Below are 24,322 nucleotides of genomic sequence, written 5' to 3' on the forward strand. Positions count from 1 at the left end.
GGAAGTTTGAATGGAAAAAAAAAATACTGTCCCTTAGGAAACGAAGATGACTACTTAGGAAAGACTCAACAAAAAGAAGACTGCTTTAAAATGATCAAATTGGGTGTGAACAAAAATATCAAACGCTCTGGGGCGGAATTATTTAAAATCTACACAGATGTTCCACTTGGAATTCTTTGAAAGTCTTTTAGTCCTCACTCCATTTGAAAAAAACAAATAGAAAATCATAAATGGTGGCTGTGGTTCCAGCTCGAAAGACAATTTAAAACTCCAAGTCCTCAGCCTTGTATCCAAAAACATGGTAAAAGAATCAGATATGTGTGTTCACAAAATATTTAATAGATACAATTAATATAATTAATAGATATAATTCTATGATTCCCCAACTTATCTTATTTTCCATTATAAGATCTCAGGCACATTGCCTAAGACTATAGACCCCACCCCAACCCCAGGCTTCATAGCACAAGATGAATGGTGGACAAGTAACCAAAGATTCATCTGTCACTGTTTCCCAGAACCCCCAGATGGGAGCGTCTCATTGCAGGAAAATAAGCTCAGGGCTCCCACTGATTATTTCATTAGCCATTACAATATAATAATAACAGAAATAAAGTACACAATAAATGTAATTTGTCTGAATCATCCCAAAACCTTCCAACCCCCAGCTGTGGAAAAAATGTCTTCCACAAAACCAGTCCCTGGTGCCAAAAAGGTTGGGGACCGCTAGTCGAAGAGATACAGAAGAAACTTTCAAATGGATCTAATTTAAACATAACCTGTAGTACCTCAAGATACACAATACAGACAAACTAGGTTCTAATGCCTACTTTTATATCATCAAAAACATTGCCCAGGTTTTCTGTAACTCTTTAATTTGTGAAAATGTCCTTCCTTTTAACTTTTGGGGAGTTCTGGGGTGACGCTAGCCAGTGCCACAGGTGCCTCCCAAGAGCAGAGCAGAGAGAAGGTGTCCATATACCACCCCTAATGTCAGAGCTATACAAAGAGCCCTCACCGGTGTCTGTCACCTGGAACAGTGCCTGGCCAAATATATAAGGCACAGAATACATTCTAATCCAGAAAAAATTGGGATTGTCTCATATTTAAGTTCTTATTAAATATCTCATATTAAAAAGAATGCTTTGAATTACTCAGTATGGAAACACAAAAACGTTTTAGCACATTGCCCTGAAACAGTATGACCAATGCTAGCAAGGGGTATTAAATTATTAAAATGAAATAATAAACAAGTTTGGCTGAGAAATTCAGCACATATAAGCCACTGCAAGGCTGCGATGGCAGCATTAAAACAGGCCTTTTAAAAGATCAATATTAACATACTTTAAGAAGCAACAATACACATATTTGCCAGCAAGCAAATGAAGAGATCAATAGTCCTGACCTTAGGCTACAGGTATGTGGAACTTGGTAGAAAATTTCCAGCAGCAGCATCATTAACTGATTTTAAAAAATGCTTTATCTCAAATGTCCCAGGTGAAAACAGAGCAGGGGACTCTCCTATTCAGAGTAGGGGGCTCTAAGTACTCTGGTGATCACCCAAAACCTGATTAAAAAGATGCACATAAAGAGTTTGGAAAGCATATTTTATGAACTGCAAGTGAAACCAAATAGAAATGCGACAGATTTCTTACACAAGGCAGTCTCAATGTCTAACTGTAACTAAATTTGAAACTAAACAAAACTAAGCAGGTCTTCATCCATATACCTAAAAAGCTCACATATCCCAGTTAGCCCAAAATTTAACTGGGAAAATAGAATATGGTCCTATTCACTGTCACCTACTATCATGGCATATGTGGTATTTGCTGAATGATGAAATGAGTGCCCATCTATTATATACTGCACGGGAACATCCAGCATTCAGCTTTGCTATTCAATAGATAGTGAAATACAAAAAATAATTTTCAGTGAGGTCTTTGCTCAGGTGAAAATTTAAAGGGTTGCCCAGCAGGCAAGCCTCTATTAAAAACCCTTCTCTTTTCCCTCATAACCCCAGAGGGTGCACTGGACCTAACACTATTACCCCACAGTGGGAGTTTGAGTATAGATAGCATGCAGGACTTCCAGCTGACAAAACATCCACTGACTATTAAAAGTCAGTGGATGAAAGCTGAACAGTATTACTATCCCCACCTCTGCCTTTTCTTCTCCGAAAATTAACCAAATGTAAGACTGGATTTAATTCAGACTCCTCCTGGAACCCTTTGAGGTGGGCCTGTAAGGAAAGGCCTGAGGACTTAACACAAACAAGGAAAGAAAGAAAAGATGTTCTAGAAGTTCCAGAAAGCACAGAAAGTCAAGAACATCATCTATGCATCCACGGAGGAAGTCAACCAATAATCTCAAAATCTGGTCAACAAAACATCAATTCCCAGTTACTATCTGTCATTACTAAGAATTACAAGTGTCGAAACCTTTGACAAGTTCTAAAAAAACGCTGCATGCCACAGAGTTCTAGGAGCTGCCTGGAGGCTAGCACTTCAGAAGGTACCTTCTAACCTCCTGGTCAAACAGTGCTCCCAAGACAAGTGAGAGGACGTCTGGGTACACTTGGTTATCAGAATGTTCCCATGTTTTACCCTTAATAGAAGCAGGGAGCAGCAGGAGGTAACCCACATCTTTTGCAAACAAAGATCCCTAATTATAACACCTCAGATTAAAAACAGCAAAGACAAGATGGATTGAAAATTTCTAAATTAGGTATGTAGCTAGATTTAATAACAATAAAAATTCCCCTTCAGCAGTGACCCCAGTGACCACTAGTAACTGTCTTTGTCCATTCTTCCTGACTTATGGGGAAAAAATCAAATTCAGAAAAGTTAACTCAAAGTCAATTCAGTTAACTCAAACTCAACATGCAAGGGCTGAAGTTCCTAACCTTAGAGATGTTACAGATGCTAGAATTTTCCCAGTGTTTCAGTATCATTCATAGGACTAGGAAGATTATGCACCACCAGCTCCTTACACTGTCAAAGCAGAGCAGAGGAATAACGTTGTGTTTTCTAAAGCAAGTGACTACTCCAAGAGATCAACAACGTATTTTTTTTAAACTTTAAATGTGCTTTTCTCCATTTAATGAAATTACAAAACCTGGATCCTTTGTTTCTCACTTAAACCAGCATCCCATAGGCTACCATCTTCCAAACTAACAGTTCCTGAGGTGGCAGAGGGTGTGAGGACTTGCAATAAGCAGCTTTCCAAACCAAGTCAGCCCTCCAGAAGTCTTTCCACTAAAACAGAAGCAGTGAAGGCTGTTGGACATAGCTGCACCAAAAACAACAAAATAAATAACGACCCATGTGGGACTGCAACCCTGCCTAAAAACCCAGACAGAAGAGGACCTTTGATTCAGGACAAACACTGCCAAATCCAAAAAGGGCTGGGCAAAACTCTTCTGGGATCTCCTGGCTAACTCCTTCCCCCCTACTAGAAAGAGTTTATAATCTGTTCTTCCAAACTCTTCCTACTCTTCATTCCAGCCCTTCCTCCCTACCCAGCCGGTGCTTCCCATGGCCAGCCATCAGAACCCGATTAGAAACCACAAACGTTGAGGACTAACTTTCCTCCCGGTACCCCAGGTTGTTCAGTCTGGGGATCCAGAGCGATCCTTTCTAAGTTAAAGAGGCAGAATAACAGGCCCTGCCAGGGGTGAGCCCTGGGACTAGGAGCCGTTCTCACCCCAGGAGGATGATACACACAAATGAACAGATGGTGAGGTGCCCTGGGACCAGATGCCACCACCAACCGAGTGCAGAGGGCAGGAGAAGGGATTCTGTAAGGGGAGGGTGGACCCACAGCTGGTGCAGACAGAAAGCTCCCGGCAGGGGCTGGAGTGGGCAAAGAGGACATATCCCAGAGTTGGCAAGTGGGAATAGAAGGGGGACTTTCACGGATCCCTGAACAGAAGTGAAGTTGGAGAAAGGAGAGCAAGTGAAGGAGTGGGTCAGCGCCGTCAACTTTGGTCTCCTCTGTTACTCATCACTGCCCCACGCCCACTTGCACTCACACTCGCACCCAGCGGGGTGTCATGCCCCAGGGGCACATACCCACCTTTGCCACTGGAGCACTCCTGCTGGTCCCCAGCTCGCGAAGACTGCCGGTGGCGCTGCCCACCGCCGCGGGGAGGAAGACTGGGGAGCCTGGGGCGCTACCCACCGCGCCGCCCCCGCCGCCCGCGAGGGCGGGGGCCACACTGGGACTAGGACCCGGACGCGCAGGCGGGCTGCCTCCTGGACTGCCGCCCGCGCGGGGCCGCTGACGGATGCCGTCCAGCAGACGCACCAGAAGGATGTTGGCGGGCAGCTCGTCCACGCCGCAGCCCACCAGGATGCGGCACTCAGGGCAGCGCAGCTCGTGGCGCGAGCAGACTATGCTCTCCAGGCAGCGGCGGCAGAAGGTGTGCTGACAAGGCAGCACCTTGGCCGTGGTGTCCAGGCGCTCCAGGCACACGGAGCACTACAGAAGGTCCAGCAATGACGACTCGTCCATGTCCTCGCCCGCCCCCGCGGCCGTAGCCGCCGCCCGCCGCCGCCGCCGCTCTCCCAGCCCGTCCTCCTCGCCCTCGCTCTGAGCAGCAGCGGCGGCCGCCTTGGACGCGCACAGCCAGGATGCTCCGAGCAGCATGGGGGAGGCGCCGGCGGCGGCCTGGCGCAGCTGCCTAGGTCCCGGTGCCGGCTTGGGGCCCGCCAGCGGCAGCGGGCATTAGGACTGCGCCCCGGCAAACGCTTGGCAGCCGGGCTCAGATGCGACTTTCTTCACCCCGGCTGGCGACCTAAGGCGGGGCCTTGGCGGTGCAAAGTGGCGAACTGACCGGCCTGCGTGGCGGGGACTGGAGTTCCGCGCGCAGCGAGCCAACTCTGGGCCAGCCGAGCCCGCCCAGGCTTTCTGAGCGCAGCGCCTGCGGCTGCCAGCTACACCTGTCCCGCCGAGCGTCTTCCTTGCTCCAGGGGCCGGGGACGCTGACCCCGCACGAAGCTCAAAGGGCTCTAAGCTCCAAGCAGCTGGTCGAGACCCGGAGCCCCGAGGCAGGAAGTACGGGGAGAGGCCGGCCAGGTCCCCAGGGAGGCTGGGGCGCAGCGTGCGCGCTCCCCCGCGCAGCTGGCGAGCCGCACTGCCCCCGCGACACCTCCATGCGCCCCGGGCCGGCTGGCGAGTCGCTGCCCCCGGAGGGTTGAATTGAACCCTTCCTTTTCCCCAGCTGCGAGCACGTGCGCGGCGCAGAGGTCACGGTCACTGCAGGGCGGTGGGAAGGAGGAGCCGCGATCACTGGACCTCCCTTCGCCTGGGCGCTCGCGGGCTATTGGCCTTGTCCCTTAGGGTACCTCCAGGGCTCCGAAGAATTCCTTCTGCCAGGCTCGACCCTGTCTCCTCCCAGCTCCCGAGTCCTTTTTCCGCTCTCTGCAAACCTCAGAGAGGGACATTTCCTGCCAGCGCCGGCTGCGAAGGAAAGTTTGGGCGGCGTTATCCCGACTGCCTCCCTCGCCAGCGCTGACAAGCGGCTTGGCAACACGGCCGACGCCCAGGCATCCTCCCCCGACGACTCCCCAGAGCGCTCCCACTCCAGTTCTCTCTCCAGGCGGTATGCAGAAGTGACAGCCCCGGGGCTGCGGCTGTGGCGTGGGATGCCCCACGAGGCAGGAGGAGAAGGCGCTGTGGTGGTGGGGAGCCCCGGGCTCGGGCCGACTCCTCCCGGCCGCAGCCCGCCCTCTCCAGAGCCGCGGGTCCGAAACCGGCGCCGCCTCCCAGCTACCAGCACTCTCGCGCGGGTGCCTGGATCCGCGCCGCGCCCTGGGCAGGGCAGTGCGTGGGCTCCACGCCTGCTGCGGCGCCGACTCGCGAACCCCGCTTCGGTGTCTCCTCGTGAGGCGCAGAAGAGGGGAGTCCGCGCGCCTTCCCGACGCCCTGGCTCCGGGAGCGTCAGCGCAACGCAAGTACGTGCGGGAGGGCCCGGAGCGGCGGCAAGTTGGGCGCGGGCTAGGGCGGCCGGATTCCCTGCCGCGCGCTGCCCCCTCGTGGCCGCCTCGAGTCCGATCGGGAACGGACGTGGCGGGGCCAGGGCCAGGGCCTGCACCAACTGGACGCTCCTGGCAGGGTCTGGCCTGGGCTGACGTCAGTTAGAATGGGCATCAGGGACCCGCCTGCAGGCTGGGCTGCCCTGTAGTTTGTGAAATTAACTGTGACGTTGAGTGTATTCAGGAAGATGGTAATAGTTGTTGAGGCTTAAATGCCAAGAACATGCCTGTGCATTATTTTATTTAATCCTCTAAACAGCCCTATAGAATAATTATTTTAACCTCATTTTACAAATGAGGAAGTGATGCTCATAGTTGTAAAGACATTAGGGCAGAATTTTAATTTTTGTTTTTCCTTGTATTTATATAGATAGATGTAGATGATATAGATATAGTTGTGGTTGGGGTGGTGTTTTTTGTTTGTTTGTTTTTTGAGACGGAGTCTCACTCTGTCACCCTGGGTAGAGTGCCATGGCATCATAGGTCATGGCAACCTCATACTCCTGGTCTTCAGCAATCCTCTTGCCTCAAACCTCTGGAGTAGCTGGGACTACAGGTGCCCCACCACTACGACCAGACTAGTTTTTCTACTTGTATTAGAGACTGGGTGTTGCTCTTGTTCAGACTGGTCTCAAACTCCTGAGCTCAAGCAATCCACCTGCCTGGCCTCCTAGAGTGTTAGGATTACAGGTGTGAATTATCATGGCCAGCCACCTTGTATTTATATTTAAAACCAAGATTAGTCATTGAATGAACTTTAATTTGTGTATTCCCAGAATCTGCCAAATAAACTTCACATGCCATTAGAATATAAGCTCCCAGGGCAGTGCCTGGCATACAGTAGGTGTTCAATAACTATTTCTTGAATGAGTGAAAGAATTCTCAGTGTCATCGCTTAGTGATTTCAATGGAAATCTTAGTATCTCAATTCCAGGTATCAGCTTGTCAGTCCCTGGAAACTTTGCTCCTGGCAGCAGCAGGTGGCTTTCCCAGCCCTGATTCTCTCAGAAGTGTGGATTGCCTCATGTGTCATTTACAGCAGTGCTGGCAACACCTTCTGGAGCTTCCTGGACTCCCAAGAGGGCTGGAACCTGCCAGTGCACAGCATATCCACACCAGCCACCTTTCCCTCTCTGACCTTTCTCAGAAGCAACAGAAGGGAATTTTTGAGAGGGCCTAGAATGCTTGATCCAAAAGCAGACTGTGTGGACACAAGACTTGAGGGGGGGGGGGCAAGAAAGGGGATTCTCATGCCCAGGGAAAGCTTTCAGAGAGCAAGGGCTGCCTGTGATGACATACACTGGTGCTTTTGGTTCCAAGCAACGGAATCTACAGGCAGATTTTAAAGGGAACAGAATATACAATAACAATAAGAGTCATCTCACAGAACTTGGGCTCAGAGCTGAGCCAATTTAATGCAGATGAGTCCCCAGTGAGTCCTGCTCCCCCCTTCTCTGTATGATGACTTGATCCATCTTCTCTTGCACCACCTGTAAGAGAAGACGCTGTCTCGCCTTCTCCATCCACGTGACAGAAAATGTGTGCTCCATGAACTTTTCCTCCCACAGCATCAGCCACTGACAAGAGACCTCTGTGATGCTGTCATGGGCTGGAAGCTTTAAAACCTATCACCCAACTTTGACCAATGGTCACTCTCTGGACCAAAGTGCACTGGCCTCAGGAGCAGCATGATCCAAAAGCCAATAGCACCCTCCAGAGTCGCACAGGAGAAGAGAGTTTCCAGAGAGGTGTCATACCACCCAGCCAGAACCATTGATGCCCCTGTCAGGCTCTCAGAAACACATCTCTGCCATCAGTGTCCCTTTTATTAGGCACAACCCAAGCCAGACAAGAGCAAGTGCAAAGCCACTGATCCCCACCTTTCCCAGAGCTCTTTTGCTTCCACTTCACCCCCTTAGCCCCTGCCATGCCCACCTGCCTGAGTACCTGCAGGCTGTAAACCCAGATGCCTATAGGGGCTGGCCAGAGCACATAATGTAATGAAGCAGGGCTAGGCTAGGCAATAGAGCAAGGTGGGGACTGCAGCAAGCTCCCTTCAAAAGGGAGTGGCTGGGCTCAGTTCCAGCTAGTCATGCATTGCCCTGAGGAAATGATGACCATGTATTGCCAGATCTTCCTACCTTCAAGAGAAGTTGGAAGTCCTGCTTTTATGTGAGATCTCCTGATGTGCAACAGTTGGTAACTGTCAGTTCTCAAACAAAATTAGTCAAACATAAATGTAGGTGTGGCCACCTTGGCCCACAGACCACCAGTTTACAATTTCTGGCTGAAGTATCAATGGTTAAGTATACAATACTTATAAGGGAATTTGAGGATGTGAACTAAATACCTGAAGTCTAACAAATACAGTTTCATGTTGCTCAGTTAAATATGCACATGTTCAGTGAACCAATTATATGAGAAGACCCAATTTTCCAGACATCAATATGAGAAGATCTGGGAAATTCAGTCAGCACCAGCATCATGAGTGAGCAATGCACTGCAGTGACCCGGAGAGGTGATGAAATTTTAAGATGCCTTCATGGAAGGTAAGGGATCAGTGTATGGAAGGGAATAATCCCTCTGTACCTCAGGCTTGTCAGGCCCCATCTGCGAGATTACTTTCTGTTATGGGTACCAAGAATTAATGAAGCAACAGACATGTCTATCCGGAAAAGAGGATGCTCAGAGGAAACAGGACCTTGTGGCTGTATGTCAGGATTTTGGCTGCCCCAAATGTGAACTCCTTCTTAGATCTGGGAGATTCTCCGCTTGGTGATAGACAGATATTAATTTTCCCTCTCTGGAGTGGAGACGTAAGTCTGCCTCACAGTCAACATCAGCCCCTTCCCCTGCCCTGTTCTGAGAAGCACAGGGAGCAGGGCACCGGCAGCGACACTGGGTCCCCCCAATTGGAAGTGGGTGGCCAGCAGCCTGATGCCCGCCTGGTGGGAAGAGCAGCCTGCCGCATCTCAGGATGGAGGCCTGAATGCACTGTGAGCTGGGGCTGTAGTCTGCACTGCCTTGCTGGCCTTGCAGTTGATCTAATTTTATTTAAGTGTTTTATTTAATTAGTTTCCTTTTTGTTAAATCAGTCATAGTTAGTTTATGTTGTTTGCAACTGGGAACCTTAACTGATACACATTATTTCTTACCAATCAGAGGCCAACAAAGGCCCCCAGTATGAGACAGTTACCATCACACTGATCAGCACTTGCAGTTGCAGAAGCGTCTAGAACCCCCGCAGGTGTTGCACACATGGTGTTTAGGAAAGGTTTAGGTGGACAGCCCTGAATGCAGTCATTTGGGGCAAGGAGAAATCTGATACAGAGAGGCACACAGTGGAAGTTACTGGTTTAAAAATACCATAGGAGACAACAATGCAAATGGACTTACTGCCGCTGAACTGTGCCCTTAAAAATGTATTTTACATCCAATTTTTTAAAATATTAAAAAACAAAATAGCCTAAGAGTAGGTGCTAAAAAGACATTGATTTCAGTTACATCTGTGGGAACTGATTCAACAATTAGTAGATTGAGCGTCATCTATATACCAGCAAGGTCTGAGCCCTTCCCTTGAAAGGCCGGCATTCAGGAAGGGCAGGAAGGAGCTGTCTGAAGTGAGCACAGTGAGGGTAGACCCAGCACAGTGCTGCACTCTCTGCATGGTGAGCGCATTTCACCTGGCCTGTACTCAGCCCTAGGAGGTAGCGGTTATATACTGCCTCCATTTACAGGTGAGGAAATTGAGTCAGAGAGAGGTTAAGTGAGCTGGCCAATAGCACACAGCTACTTAGTGAAATAGTCAGGACTTACATCCAAAGGGTGGAGTCCAGAGTTTCTGTGACACCATCCAACTGGAGCTCATGGCTAAGACAGAGCTAAAAATACAGATTTGACATCAAGAGGTTAGTAGGAAGACCTGGAAGTTGGTGCTCCCATCCAAGGAGGAGAAGAGAGAAAAGCGTGCTTAGGGCAGGGCCCCTAATGCACCTTGCTCCCAGGGAAGGGCAGGAAAGCTGCAGTGAAGAACCTGAGATGGAGCATGCAGGGTTCAAGAAACTTGGAGGATGGTGAGAACTCAGCCACCTACAAAGTGAACGCCTACAGAGGGAAGACAGATGTGAGGGTGTTAGGAACTCTGAGCTGTGGCTAACACACATTGATGACTGCTCTCTGATGCCTCCTCCCCCATGCAGCCCTCTCCTGTCGCCCAGCTGTGTGCTGTCTAGGCACAACTGTGAGCTACAGAGTCCACCAGGCATGACTTTAAGCCTGTTTCTCCCATCACCAGTTCACCATCATTGTGCAAGTTTCTAAAGGGTGTCTAACTTGAAGTGAGAGGAATAAAACACCTTGTGAGATTATCGTGTTGGCAGGGCTTCAGCGAGACAAGCCCTATAAAGGGAGGCTGTCAAATTCCCACCCCAACACCTTACTGCTTCAGGTCTCTCAGCTTGGCACTTTCTCTGGCCTTATGGTGCCTGCTGTGCTCATGTGCACAGGCTCCAAATGCCAGGGCCAGCCCTTAGTGAGCCAGAAGACAGTTCCTGCCCCTTGAAGGGGATGACTGATGCCTTAGGTCCCAACAGGGTTAAGCTTCACTCTCCCACCATGTGTCTCTTGATCGGCTGACAGCTCCTAGTCCCCTTCCACATGCCTGCTAGGATCCTCCACCAAATAAACTACTTGGGTTCAGATCCTTCTCCTAGAATCTGCTTCTGGGAAACCACAGCAGCATGTGAAATACCCAGCAGAATGGGCACTTGATATGTGTGACACCCTTCCCCGATTCCTCTCCAAAACCAGGGCTGACCTTCTTTCCTGACTTTGTCCTCTCGTGTGTAACACAGTTGCTGATCTTGCTTTCCCTGAGTTCCCTGAGCATTTGATTCAAGTTTGTATCCTCTCCACTAGCAGCACAGTGCTTTACTACGGCAGGTACTCAGTAGACGCTTGCTGAATACACATGCAATAAAAGATAGGCTGAGAGGAAAGAGAGCAGGGGATAAGCCTTATTTTAGACGCATTCATTAGAGGCATGGCCATCAGGGAAGGCCCAGCTGTCTAGCAGGAAGAATGTGATTCCAACAGTGCTCCAGAGGGAGGCGCGGCTGTGGTGTGAATCTGGGAGTCATTTTCCTGGAGGTGATGGATGAAGTCCCCAGGGAGAAGAATAAGCCCTGGTTTTCCTCCAGGAACTGCAGGGGAGAGCCTTGCTAAGCACAGGATAGAGGACAGGGGGAACTTGCAGCAGGGGGTCTCGTCCGTCACTGAGATGCTCAGAGCACTTTCCATCTGCAGGTTGCAAATACTTGCAGATGTGATTTAGTGCTACACAAATTCTCTTGACAGAGAGGGTGATGAAGGAAAGTTCTTAGCTTGTGAAATAGATGCTGTGTGTTCGTTGCATCTTTTGAAGCAGTTGCTCAGGGTAATTGCAACGTGAGTATCATCAGCGCACATGAAGCTCTTCTACAGGAGCTCGCTTTGTTCTTAATGTTGGGATCCCTGGATCCCTGGATAGACAAACACTGTAGATGCTGCCATGTGAGGTTCCACCCTCCTGGCCATGTAGGCAGGGCAGGTGGGGCAGGGCTGCTCTGTGCCAGGATGAAGCCCTTGAGTGTTTCCTTTGGCCCGGGACCTGTGATGGAGACAGGCATCCGAGGCCTGGGGAAGGTCGCCAGGAGCCCTCCCTTCCTGTGCCTCGGGGTGTGCACAGCTGAGAGGCAGTGGTCAGTTTTCACAGCCTCCCCAACCCTTTAGCAAGAGCCTTTCTGACTGGTACGTGTGAGGGAGAAAGGCCCCCGCAGCCTCCTAGCACAAAGTATCACTCACTGGAGGAGTAGGGCACATTGGTCTGAACTCTGCCCCCCTGGGGGGGAGAGGTGGTCATGAGAAGGCTGAGCCAGCTGAGCATATGGCTGAGGCCTTGAAGGCCTTCACTACTCACCCTCCCTGGGGAACCATGGCTGAGTGTGGAAGAGTAAGAACTGCCACATAGGGAGTCTCCTGGGCTGAAGGTGGCCTGTGGGGAGGTACTGACTCCTGGAAGAGTCCCCAGTCATGCACCAAAGCCCTGATTGTTAAAGTGAGTGAGCCCCAGCTCCTGGCAGGGTGGGCCAGGCCTACCGAGCACACAAACGAGGATCTCCCCTTTCTCTTACAGATGAGCAGGGCCAGGGTGACTGCCACCTTGCAGGGCATCTGCAGTCATCAGGGATATCATAAGGACCCTGGTGGATGGTCACATCCTACAGTCTTCCTCTGCATGTTCTTGGTACTAGTCCCTTCAGACTGGGTAATTCTTGGACAATTCAGAAGGAGATCCCAAAATAAATATCTGGACTTCTCTTAATCTAATCAGGTGAGGGCTTGAGTGTTTACTTGAAACATTAAAAACATTTGAACAGGAATTTGTTCTAGCTGATGGCATAGATCATTCAATTACATTTCTTTTAGGCCATAAAGATGTTATTAAAAATTGAAATATCTTTTCTTTACTGCTGAAGCAATGCGTGTTTTACCTTGGTGAGGTATCCCCTCTTTACTGACTGCAGTTGCCATAGCACTATGACAAAAATATTTCCGATTCGTTTGGGTATTAAAAATAATCCTGCAGTTATCTATGTTTTCTTTCACAGTCTTCAAAAGAATTAATAATAAATTCTCTCTTACAATTTGGAGAAATAACACACTTTTTTTTAGTTTGGCTCAAGATCTTAGAAAATACTTAAACTCGTATGCATAGTACAGTTACTAAGCTAACCCGCGACAGTGGTGATACATTTAACACAATAAGAAAATCCCTTATTTAAATTACAGTCATAGCAGAAAGAATGAAAATTGAATATTAAAAAAGCTTCCAGAATAATCATAGGGTAATTGACATTGAATAATATTTAATATCCGAATTCATGTCTTGGCAGAAGTACATCCTAAATCATCCAAGGGGAGATTGTCAATTCTGAATAATACTGATGTGTTTTCTAGAAAAATGTGAAATACTTCATAAAAGATGTCAGGCTAAAGTAGAATAATCAATCTCGTGAGCAAGAGTAATGGAAGCTTTTCACAGATAAGATGATGGTATTTGCCTCCTTCTGGGGAAAGATTAGGTTTGTGAATCTGCCAAGAGTTGTTTTCATTCTATGCTGCAGTTAAATACATAGATCTTTCTAGAATAAAATGCATATCGAACATTTATGCGTGCCCTGATGGACATTATACCCTGTGACTCCAGGCCTGGAAAGCTATCTCAGCATTTCCCCAGAGCTACCCTCAAAAGAAAGATATTGGGCATTTTTTGAAAAACCAAGTCAGAGCCTCATGTACCCAGAACAATGCTTTCTAAGAAAATCTTCCTGAAAGCAGCAGTGGTGATTCAGTTACAGAAATCACAGAGTCAAATTTAAAATGTCCTTCCTTCAACCCCACAACTTCACAGCACCACCCCTGCATCCCAGTGGTCACACACCTCTGCTTGGAATTGGCAGTGACAGACAACTGCCATTCTTACCCAGACAAATGACAGTCTGGTTTATTATGGGATGCCACACATTAGAACATTTTTCCACATACTAGGCCTGTGTCCATCTTCCAGAAACTTTTACCTATTTTCTAAGTGACCAGGAACGAAACTGTCCCTTGACCTCATGGCTCTCCACATATTTGAAATCCTGACTTCTCTTGTTCACTGTCTGCAGGAAGGCACGCCCTCCACCCCTGTGGGCTTGATGAGAGCTCTGTTACAGTGATTGCTCCAACATACCCCAGAATAGGAGAGAATTTGTTAGCCTTCTTCACAGGACGTCAGAGTGAAATGTGACAATTCTATGTAAAAAGCGACACCAAAACCTAGTACTTTAAAGCAATGACACTATTTATTTTGCTCAAGCATCTGTCATTTGGGCAGGATTCAGTGGAAACAGCTTGTCTGTCCTCCCCTCAGCTCACAGGCAGGGCACTAGGATCGAGAAAGGCACTGAGTTCCACACCTGCCTGTGGCCTTTCCATGTGACCTAGCACCAGGGGTGAGTGTCCCCAGAAGTGAGCCAGGGAGAAGCCTCGTCCCTTTAACAGTCTCACATCACAGGTCAGGCAGCATCCCCTCTTCTGCTTTTGTACAGTAAGGTGGTCACAAGAGCACGTTCATGTGAAAGAACTGGGGAAATAGATTCCAATTTTGATGAGAATGAACAAGATTTTAGTGGTCCATTAACCAGTAAGGAGGAGGGCTACCTTGTAAGGCAGTGTGCTTTCCAGCATGAAACATTCTAGAAGCAATCAGATGACTGTCTGTGCATGAGTTAGGGGACTGCTAGTTGCTGTAATAAAACAACCCCCAAAGTTCCCATGCCTTAAGATGATGAAAGTTGGTTTCCCATCATGTCCCAGGGGGTAGGTGACTACCCTGCCACACTCACGGGCCTTGGAATCCTCAAATCCTCTGCTTCCAGCCAGAGGACTGTATACATGAACAAGACAGGGCTGAGTGACACATGTCACTTCCATTCTCATCATCTGATGTGAACTAGCTATCTCATCTCACACAGATACAAGAGGACATGGGCAGCTGCCTTCCAGATGACTCCACACCAGGGAAGCAGAAACATGGATTTTAGTGACCAGCCAGCTGGCTGTGCCACCGTTAGAGTGCGGATGGACCACTTTCTCTGGCCAGGAAAGTGGGCCAGTGATCATTAAGGTCCCTGAAACTCTAAGATCCCAGACTTCTAGTAATAATAGATCTAAATTTTAAACATTGCCAAGACAGGAGGTGGGAAGGATGCCTCCCTTGGTTCCAGGTGTTATTTTGAGGGGTGACGACACTGATCTGCCTTATGGCTTAGAAGGAAGCTCCCAAATATTCTGATCCTCTCTAAATGCCATGTGTAGGTGATCACAAGATTAAGGACACAGATATGTTGCAAATGTGCCAAGTTCCAATGATGGTAGATGCCATCTGCCTGGGTGAATGGTTCAGAGATGACCAGGCCTTATTGCAATTCATTTTAATTTCTAACATCTTAAATCTGTCACCCCTATAGCTGTCTCACTATCTCACTGGGCTATCACTGCTTGCCAAGAAGGAGCACAATGAACCTACTTTGGAAATAGCTCAAGAGAGGAGATACCAGGTGTTATTTAACTAGGGTTTCATCTACAATTCACTATATGCCATTGTACAAAATATGCCTGCAAGTGTTAGGTTCCAGCGTCCCCACTCTATCTTCCAACCTTCTGTCCCAAGTGAGAACTAGATACAAGTGCAGCAGGTGAAGGGTACTTCTCAGATCTTCAGGCTCTGAGATGCCACGTGGCTCCATCTGAAGTGGTTGGCTTCTATTTTCAGGGTCTATTCTAAACGGTATTTGTCACAGAACCAAGAGGAAGGAGGGTTATAGGATATATGCACTCAATTTCCCAAATTTAGGGTGGCAGAATTTAAAATCAAACATTCTTTTTATAAGACAAGAACATAAGGGCCATAGAAATATGTGAGAATCATTCCAAGACTACTATCTTCAGGAAAAGAAAATTGATTCGGCATCCTTTTAAATTCACCTAATTGCATCAGGATTAGTGCAGTTGAATCTCTAATCTATTGGCACAAGTTAAATATAATTTGCACCCACATTTATGACGTCTTATTTGGTCTGTAAAGTATGATGGGATAATAAGTATTCATATCACATAGATAGAAAACATATTTTTATTAATCAGCACGGAGCTGAATTTGAAGGAAGCAATTTAATTAAACTTTCAATACAATAAATAACTGGTCATTAAAAACCTATTAGTGTTCTTGGATTTCCTGTGTCTGTGTGCCCTTAAGTAATTGCTTGCTTATTCTTACCTATGTTATCTATAATTAAATACAAAAGCCATTTAAAAATGCCATTAAGGTCCTGGATTAAATTCACATTTCCCATGAAATTCAGAGTGAGAGCTTTCACTTCATCCCTCCCTTAGGTCTGCTTGTGCCCCGCATTCCACGTGAGGGTGGATCACACGTGGCATAGGCTTAAATCCCATGCCCTGGAGTAAGCATTTCAGAATAGTTCCATACTTTTCACTTATAAAACAATGAACCACCTCAGAAAGTGCCCTGCTTTTCAGAAGCCCTCTATCATGTTCATTTGTTCACTCATTCATTCACTCAACGTTCCAAGCACAGTCAGGCCCTGTGCTAAGGAGACAGCAACCCCAGGGACTTCTGCTCTGCCGCCTCAGTGCCCTCACAGACAGATTTTCTGTGCCCATTCTCGGGGCTCTATGATGCAGAGAAGAGGGTACAGGAGGTGGCAAGGGGCAGAAAGATCAGGGGGAGTTCTGAAGAGGAGGAGCATAGCGCCCAGGGGACTGGAGGAAACACGTGGGGTGCAAATGTCTGGCTTGCCTGGGACACTTTCGACATGTGTTTTGCCCTGGTGACGGTGTGTTCTGTCAACTCAGCTAGGCAGGGGCTCCATTTCCCAGATTTTATCTTCCTGATTGTTTCCAGGCTAGGACAAGCACAGCGAAATGCAGTCAGGCTCTGAAAGGTGGAGGCGAGGCAGCAGCTTGCGTTCTGCTCTTAGTCTGGGGGGTACCATGCTATGCTACCACCGCATACCCAGCACCTTGCCAGCTGGGGCTGCAGAGGCCCCAGGGGTCCTGGTGGTGGTGTGCAGACCGTGCAGGTGGGCACAGTTGCCTGCAGCCCAGCCCTGTGGCTGAGGCTGGAGGTGAGAGACAGACAGGGTTCCAGTCTGTCCTTGCTGTCCCTCCCATAAAGTTCAGCTTTCCTTCCTGACTGCACACCCCATGATCCCAGGCCAACATCAGAGGCAAAGGCCAAATCCCTATGCGGACTTCACCATCAGCTCCCTCACCTGCAGGGGTCTGGCTCAGAACACAACCCTTCCTCTATACCACTCATGGAGGTCCTGTTTCTCACATCCAGCTCCTAGGGATACAGTTGTTACCAGTGCTTCCTCCTGGTTTAAATGATAAACTTCCTGTTCACTTAAGTATAAGTCCATGGGGAAAAAGGGAACTTTAAAAATAGTTGCTGTGGATTAGTGAGCCTGTTCACAAAAACAAACACACAATAATTTATGCTGCAGTTTCTTTTCTGGTGCTGGGCTGAGTTCCTCTGATCGGTCTTCCTGACACCGGGCATTTTAGGGCGGCGTCTCCATAAACCTAACAGGCCAACAGTGAACTTTCCACTCATGTAACCTTGCACTTGCTGTTACCCTCCATCCAGCTGAGCCTTCTGCCCTTCGCCCCTTGCCCCTGCCTCCTGCCAGGGCTGTCCACCCACCCCCAGCTAGGCATGGTGTGCTGAAGCCCAGGGCCTGCTTAGGGAATGCTAGTTCCCATCTTTCTTTCCTCATGAGACTCACTGTTTCCACCCGTGGAAGGAAAGACCTGAGTGTTTTATGAGCCTCTCCGCTGCTTTCAATCCTTACCCATCGGCATCCTCCCCTTCCCAAAAGCCTTTTCTTAGAACAAAGCAATTTATTAAATAATTTACCGCAATACTTTTGTCCTGGCAGCAGGTACTTAGCAGCTCCCATTATTGCCTGCTCCTTCCCACCTCTTCTGGAATGTAAGGTTTTTTAAACAGCCAGAGAATGAACACCCTGCACTTACTCAGACAGCTTGGGCTCACCATGCTCTCCCTTCCTCCTCCTCGCTCTCCCACAAGGGCAAGGCTCTGTCAGATGTGTTTTGACAGATGATGGGCTTTTGAGAAAATAGCTCTAGATCTGCAAGATTATTACTCCTAACTATGGAAGAATTATGTCAAGAGAGAAAATGTTTAAGTGCTTTTCTTGCCTCATTGAATTATCTAAGATTTGGGGATTAAAGGTTAAAGAGAACTCAGCTGAATGTTTCCTTTTAAGTCGCATTCTGAGATGCTTTTATTTTAGTTTAAATTCTTTTCTTTCCTTTCTTTCCTCTTTTTTTGTGAAGAGAGATTCTTTTAAAAATATACACTATGCCACTTCTGATATTTGGGGTGGGGGATACTTCGTACATACTTCAGATTTTCGTTACCATCTTTAGAAATTGAGGATGGAAGTTTCATCTCGTCCACCTGAGGTTTGCTGGGGTCCTGCTAAAGGCTGGATGGGCTTCCAGCCTCCAAAAGCACTTTTTGCATCATCTTTTGGATATAAAACTGGGCTCACTAGAGCCTAAAACACCCACGCAACAGAATGTTTCCTTGACTTTGGGACAGCCCAGTCCTGCACACCATGCTGCTTGCTCTTTCCAGGGTTCTCGCAGGCTTTTCACCCCTCCTGCTTGTTATGTCCTTTCTCTGACCTTCTCCACCCCATTTCCACAGCAAATCTCTCCTTCTTTCTCTTGTTTTCACTATTTGTTTCTGTAGCTTTATCTTTTTAACATTGTGTCACACGCAGTAATTGTAAATACTACCGAGATGGATCCATGGATCACACAATATGCAGTTCTAAAACTTCATTTTTATCAAAGTAATACGTGTTCGAGGTAATGAATGAACTTCAGGAGAAGCTTCCTGCTCCCTCCCATCCCCCAGGCCACACCATCCACACCCATTTCTTATTTCCACTCCTCCTCTGCCCCTGCTCCTGCTCTGCACTGGCCTATCGCCCATGAGCGTGAGCAAAAGGCATTTGTCTGAAATGGCACTGGGGATGCAGCCCCTCCTGCCACCTCACTCCTCCTGTCTTACCGTGGTAGTGCCCTGTCTGGTGTTTGCTGGACATCTGCAGACTTGACTCAAGTCCCCACTCATGTCCCCAACAACCCTGATGACCAGCTCAGGCTGTGAGCTGGGTTGTCAGCCGCTTTGCCTTTTCCTCACCGTTCCTGTGAACTATGACTTTCTGGGAATTTTTTTCCTTTCTTTTTCTCAAAGTCCTTATTGTCTCCTTTTTTCTTGCATTATCTGCCTTTATAACTTTAATTCTTCTTTCAAGCACTACATCATTTCTTCTGAGTCTCTCCCCTGGAGACCCCCCTTCTGCTACAGTTTACCCCAGTTCAAGTCCAGGCTGGTCAGTCCCGTCATCCTGGGAGTTTTTAATGCTCTTCTAGGGCAGAACACCTGTTTCCCTCTTCTTTCTTTGTTTAGTGCCTCGTTTGGTTAGAGTACATCCTCAAGTATTCCTGAGACAGAATGAGTGACACCCAAACTTTCCAAGCTCCAGAAAACATAAGTAATCTCCCCTCGTACTTCATAGATAAAACACTATTTTCTGGGACTTCCGGGATCTGCAATATGATCATTTATTTTACCCGAAAATTTTCCTGCTATAAATTCTGGAAAATATAATTAAACATTCTCCGATTTTAAAAGCAAAGTGGAGTCTGGGTGCGGTGGCTCACATGTAATCCTAGCAGTTTGAGGCAGGTGGATCACTTGAGTGCAGGAATTTTGACCAGCCTGGGCAACAGCGAGATGCCATCTCTACTAAAATTAGAAAAACTAGCTGGGCATTGTGGTGGGCACCTATAGTCCCAGCTTCTCGGGAGACTGAAGCAGGAGGATAGCTTGAACCCAGGAGTTTGAGGTTTTGAAGTTGCTGTGAGTTACAGAGTCACAGCACTCTTCCCAGGGTATGGAGTGAGACTCTGTCTCCAAATTTAAAAACAAAAAAAAAGTAAAGCGGAAACTGAAAACCAAAGTGGTGGGTAAACAGCCCACATCAAACACCAAGGGTTTTCACAATCGCTTGAACACAGGTTTAGACCCCTTAATACTTTAGATAATAGAATGACAAACCAAAAGAGAATATAAAGTACGCGTGATTAAAGACATGAAAATGCTGATTAAAACCTAAAGGAGAGAAAAAGCGTATGCAAAAAGGACATGGACTCCTGCTTCCACTTGAAACATAGGAAGCTATGAAGGGCAGGTTTTCCTGCATCCATCCCTTTCAAAGCAATAAACACAAGGCAGGGTACAATTCCCCAGCTTTTCCTGAACCCATCAGGGATCTGAAGCTGCCGGACAACCAAAGAACCTAGTATCTCAGGGAGCACAGACACTTCTGAGGACAGATGGACACAAGCACCAGCTCAGCCGGGGTAAGTGCTACAGGGCCCTGGGAAGGATCCAGCTAAACTTTGTGCATTGCTAATGGGATAAAATTACAACAAATTTAGCTTTATGTCAATCACCTTTACTGCAATTATAGAACAGGCAATACTCCGTTCCACAATATAGAGAATATCTTCCAATGAGCTGAGCAGGAGAGGCTGGTTTTATAGAGAGAAAAGTGCTGAAGCAAGCAGAAACAGAGAACAAAGCACGTGTCAGATGTTTTGAAGCTATTTTTCTTGTGGGGGGGTGTGGGGGGGTAACTGGGAGACAATACAGTAGAAAAATAACTGATTCGTTAACAACAGGTTCTAGTCTTTGGTTGTGAGTACAGCAGAGGGAACTTAATTATCATACCCAGTGAAGATTGAAATTGGCCTGTTTGGGAATTGACTGTTAATTTCTCTCTCTTGATTTCTCCAACGGTCAGGTAACAACTTAGTTTGGATTTAGTTAGGGGGAACGTCAGCATGGGTGACCCCATTTTGATTTTCAATCTGGTCTGTCGGGGCCCAGTGCAGGAGCTTAGTCCAGAACAATGGCCTCCTATAATTTTACTTAACAAGGCTCAGTGTAAGCTCACTAGGGCAGGTGTAGGTGGATTCCACCTACTTGAAGGCTCCCTCCACCTACCTCCAGGGTGTTCTCATAATGACTGTAAGAGTCCTGAGGAAGGAATCCCCGTGACGTGACACAGCCACCAGAGGAAAACCACAAAACCTGCCCACATCCCTCACCCTGTCCTCATCCTTACACACAGCAAGACTTTCAACTTCTAGGGGAGGGCAACACCCTTTGTAGCCCTTAGGGTACTAGCGAAACCACATTATAGCTGGTCAAGGGTAGGAACAAGTGCTGGCCCAGAACTGCAGCTGAGGGGTCTCGCACTGGCCCAGGACTGAGTTCAGTCAGAACAAGGAAGACCACCCACCCCCATCCATTTCCAGGCTAATAGGCCTGCAGGGAGACCTAAGCTGAGGGAGGGCTCGACACTGAGGAAAACCTTCTGGTGAAGTTAGAGAAGCCCATTCTGAACCTAAGGTAACACCAGAGGAGTTTAGAGCTTGTCAGTTTGTCCTGTACTGAGTGTAACCACAGGCCCCAGACCTGGCTCAGCTCCTGCCTAGGGTCTGACTCACGCCCACACAGAGACTCAACAGAAGGAAGGACAGACCCATTTCCAGGCATAAAATCTGTTCACCTACATCTCTGTGCCTCACACAAAGTATCAGGCTTACAAGATACCACAAGGCATACACAAGTACAAAAAGAAAGAACCACGTCACCAGGAGAGAAAGCCGTCAACATATGTTACATAAATTTGGGAACAATCAGACCGAAAAAATAATAACTGCGATTAATATACTGAAGGATCTAATGAAAAAGTTGGAACATGCAATCTCAGGTGAGCAATTTCAGAAGAGAGCTAGAAACTATCAGAAAGAATCAAATGAAAACAAGAGAAGCAAAAAACACAGTGACAGAGATGAGTACCATCAACAGGTCTAGAGCAGACTCAACCTGGCCAAGACTGGAATCAGTGGGCTTGGAGATGGGTCAACAAAAATTACCCTGGTGGAAGGACAAAGAGAAAAAAATTGAGGTGGGGAGCATCTAAGAACTAAGGAACAATATCAAATGGTTTAACATACATGTAATTGGAATTCCAGAAGGAGAGAAAAAAGAGAAGATGAAAATATTTAGGAGAATTGGGGCATCACCTGTGGCTCAGCATGTAGGGCACCAGCCCCATATACTGAGGGTGGCAGGTTCAAACCCGGCCCCAGGCCAAACTGCAACCACAACAAAAAAATAGCTCGATTTTGTGGTGGGCACCTATAGTTCCAGCTACTTGGGAGACTGAGGCAAGAGAATCGCCTAAGCTCAGGAGTTGAAGGTTGCTGTGAGCTGTGATGCCACAGTACTCTACTGCAGGTGATAAAGTGAGACTCTGTCTCTAAAAGAAAAGAAAATATTTAGGAGAAAAAAGAATATTTCAAACTGAATGACAGATGTCAAACCACAATTCTAACAAGCTGAGAAACACCAAGCAGAATAAATACTTAAGCATGAACACACACACACACACAAACACTAACACATTCTAGGCAAATCATAATCAAACTGCTAAAAGCCTGGGTGGCACCTGTGGCTCAAGGAGTAGGGCGCCAATCCCATATGCTGCAGGTGGTAGGTTCCAACCCCACCCCAGCCAAAAGCTGCAAAAAAAAAAAAAAAAAAAACTGCTAAAAGCCAAACACAGCCAGGCATGATGGCTCATCCCTATAGTCCCAACTACTTGGGAGGCCAAGGCAGGAGGATGGCTTGAGCTCAGGAATTAGAGACCGCTGTGAGTTATGATCCTGCCAGTGCACTCCAGCCTGGGCAGTCTAAGACTTATCTTTAAAAACATAAAAATAAAAACAAAAGCAAAAACAAGGAGACAAATCTTGAAAGTATCCAGAGAAATAAGATATACACAGGAAAACAAAGATTATAACAGCCTTCCTATCAATAAATGATGCAAGTCACAGTGATGTCTTTTAAGTTATCATACTGCCACACAAAATAAATTTTAGATGTATTGTAATTCCAAATATGAAAAGCAAACAAGAGAGATTCTTTTTTTTTTTTTTTTTTGGGACAGAGCCTCAAGCTATGCCCCTGGGTAGAGTGCCATGGCATCACAGCTCACAGCAACTTCCAACTCCTGGGCTCAAGCAGTCTCCTGCCTCCGCCTCCCAAGTAGCTGGGACCCCAGGCGCCCACCACAACGCCCGGCTGTTTTTTGGCTGCAGCTATCATTGTTGTTTGGTGGGCCTAGCTGGATTTGAACCCGCCACCTTAGGTGTATGTGGCTGGCGCCTTAGCCACTTGAGCCACAGGCTCCAAGCCAACAATAGAGGTTCTGAAAGAATATCTTCTTGACCTAAGGGTAAGGAAAAGTTTCTTAGACATGATACAATATTCTAACTACAAAGAAAAGAAATTATAAAATACACTAAAATTAGGATCCTCCATTCATGGCCAGGAAAGTGTGAGGGGAGGCAGATGTAAAGCAGGTACCTGGGAGCACTCAGTCATCCAGATGATTCCTATTTTAGTGCAAGATTTAATTCTTAAATTCAGAATTAACACAAAGTTCATGATGAATATCAAAGGAGTATATACAAACAGGACAAGTAGCATGGAAGAAGGAAAATCAGAAGGTGGGGTGTAGGAAAATTACACAGAAGATAAAAATGTATTGACTAGAAGGTGATGAGTTTGGTTCAAATTTTTAATCAAAATGAACTCTCATTACTTTTTTTGTTTCAGGTTAATTTGAGTCTGCAAAGAATTAGGTGACAATATTTGCATGTATTAGGTACAGTCCCTCTTATAATTATGTCCCACCCCCAAGAAGTATGTCATACACCCTAACATTGTGCCCATTGAGTAGGAGCACACCTGTTCCCCTCTCCCCTTCCCTCTCACTGCTCCCTTGTTCCCCTGCCCCTCACCTTGAATTGATTTGAGATTTTCCTTTTATGTGGGCATACATTAGATTGTCTACTGGCTTCATATTAGTATTGAGTACATTGGATTCTTGCTCCTCCATTCTTGTGATACTTTACCAAGAAGAATGTGTTTCAACTCCATCCAGGTTAATACAAAAGATGTAAAGTCTCTATCTTCTGTAAAGGCTGTATAGTATTTCATGGTATACATATACCACAGCTTGTTAATCCATTCCTGGGTTGGTGGGCATTTAAGTTCTTTCCACTTTGGGGCAATAGTAAATTGAGCTGCAATAAACAATCTAGTGCAAATGTCTTTATGATAAAATGATTTTTTTACTTATGGGTAGACGCTTAGTAATGGGATTTCAGGATCAAGTGGGAGGTCTAATCTGAGTTCTTTGAGGATTCTCCATACAGTCTATCATTACTGTTAATGTTTTAAATCGTTATTTGAAAAAATATTTTTAATAGTTCCATGCTTAGCTGAGTATGAGAGCCCTGAAGCAAGTCACTAGAGAAAACAATTTTTAAAAGTCAAATAAACAGAAATAAAGCCCCCTAAAAATTAAAAAATTTAAAAGCTATATAAGAAAATAAACACAAGAGCTGACAGGGCAGGGATTAGAACAAGGCTGCTGAAGTGTGTCGTGCCAGTCAGATCCTGTAAAGATTTTCCTTCAGTAGTTTGAAGGCCATGT

The 24,322-nt window shown here is 46.9% G+C and overlaps 1 protein-coding gene and 1 pseudogene across 1 annotated transcript in view; one reads left to right on the forward strand and one right to left on the reverse strand.

Annotated features, from left to right (window-relative positions):
- Positions 1-4,685, reverse strand: part of SH3RF3 (SH3 domain containing ring finger 3) — a 321,767-nt gene extending 317,082 nt beyond the window's left edge. Inside the window, 1 exon segment of the mRNA XM_003792894.2 lies at positions 4,075-4,685. Coding sequence (XP_003792942.1) covers positions 4,075-4,647 — 573 coding nt within the window. The 5' untranslated portion in view covers positions 4,648-4,685.
- LOC100960289 lies at positions 4,646-5,616 on the forward strand (annotated as a pseudogene).
- Positions 5,617-24,322: the final 18,706 nt, after the last annotated feature.

This window comes from Otolemur garnettii, unplaced genomic scaffold, assembly GCF_000181295.1.
Source record: "Otolemur garnettii isolate 467f Iridium unplaced genomic scaffold, OtoGar3 scaffold00062, whole genome shotgun sequence".
In the NCBI taxonomy this organism is placed as follows: domain Eukaryota; kingdom Metazoa; phylum Chordata; class Mammalia; order Primates; family Galagidae; genus Otolemur; species Otolemur garnettii.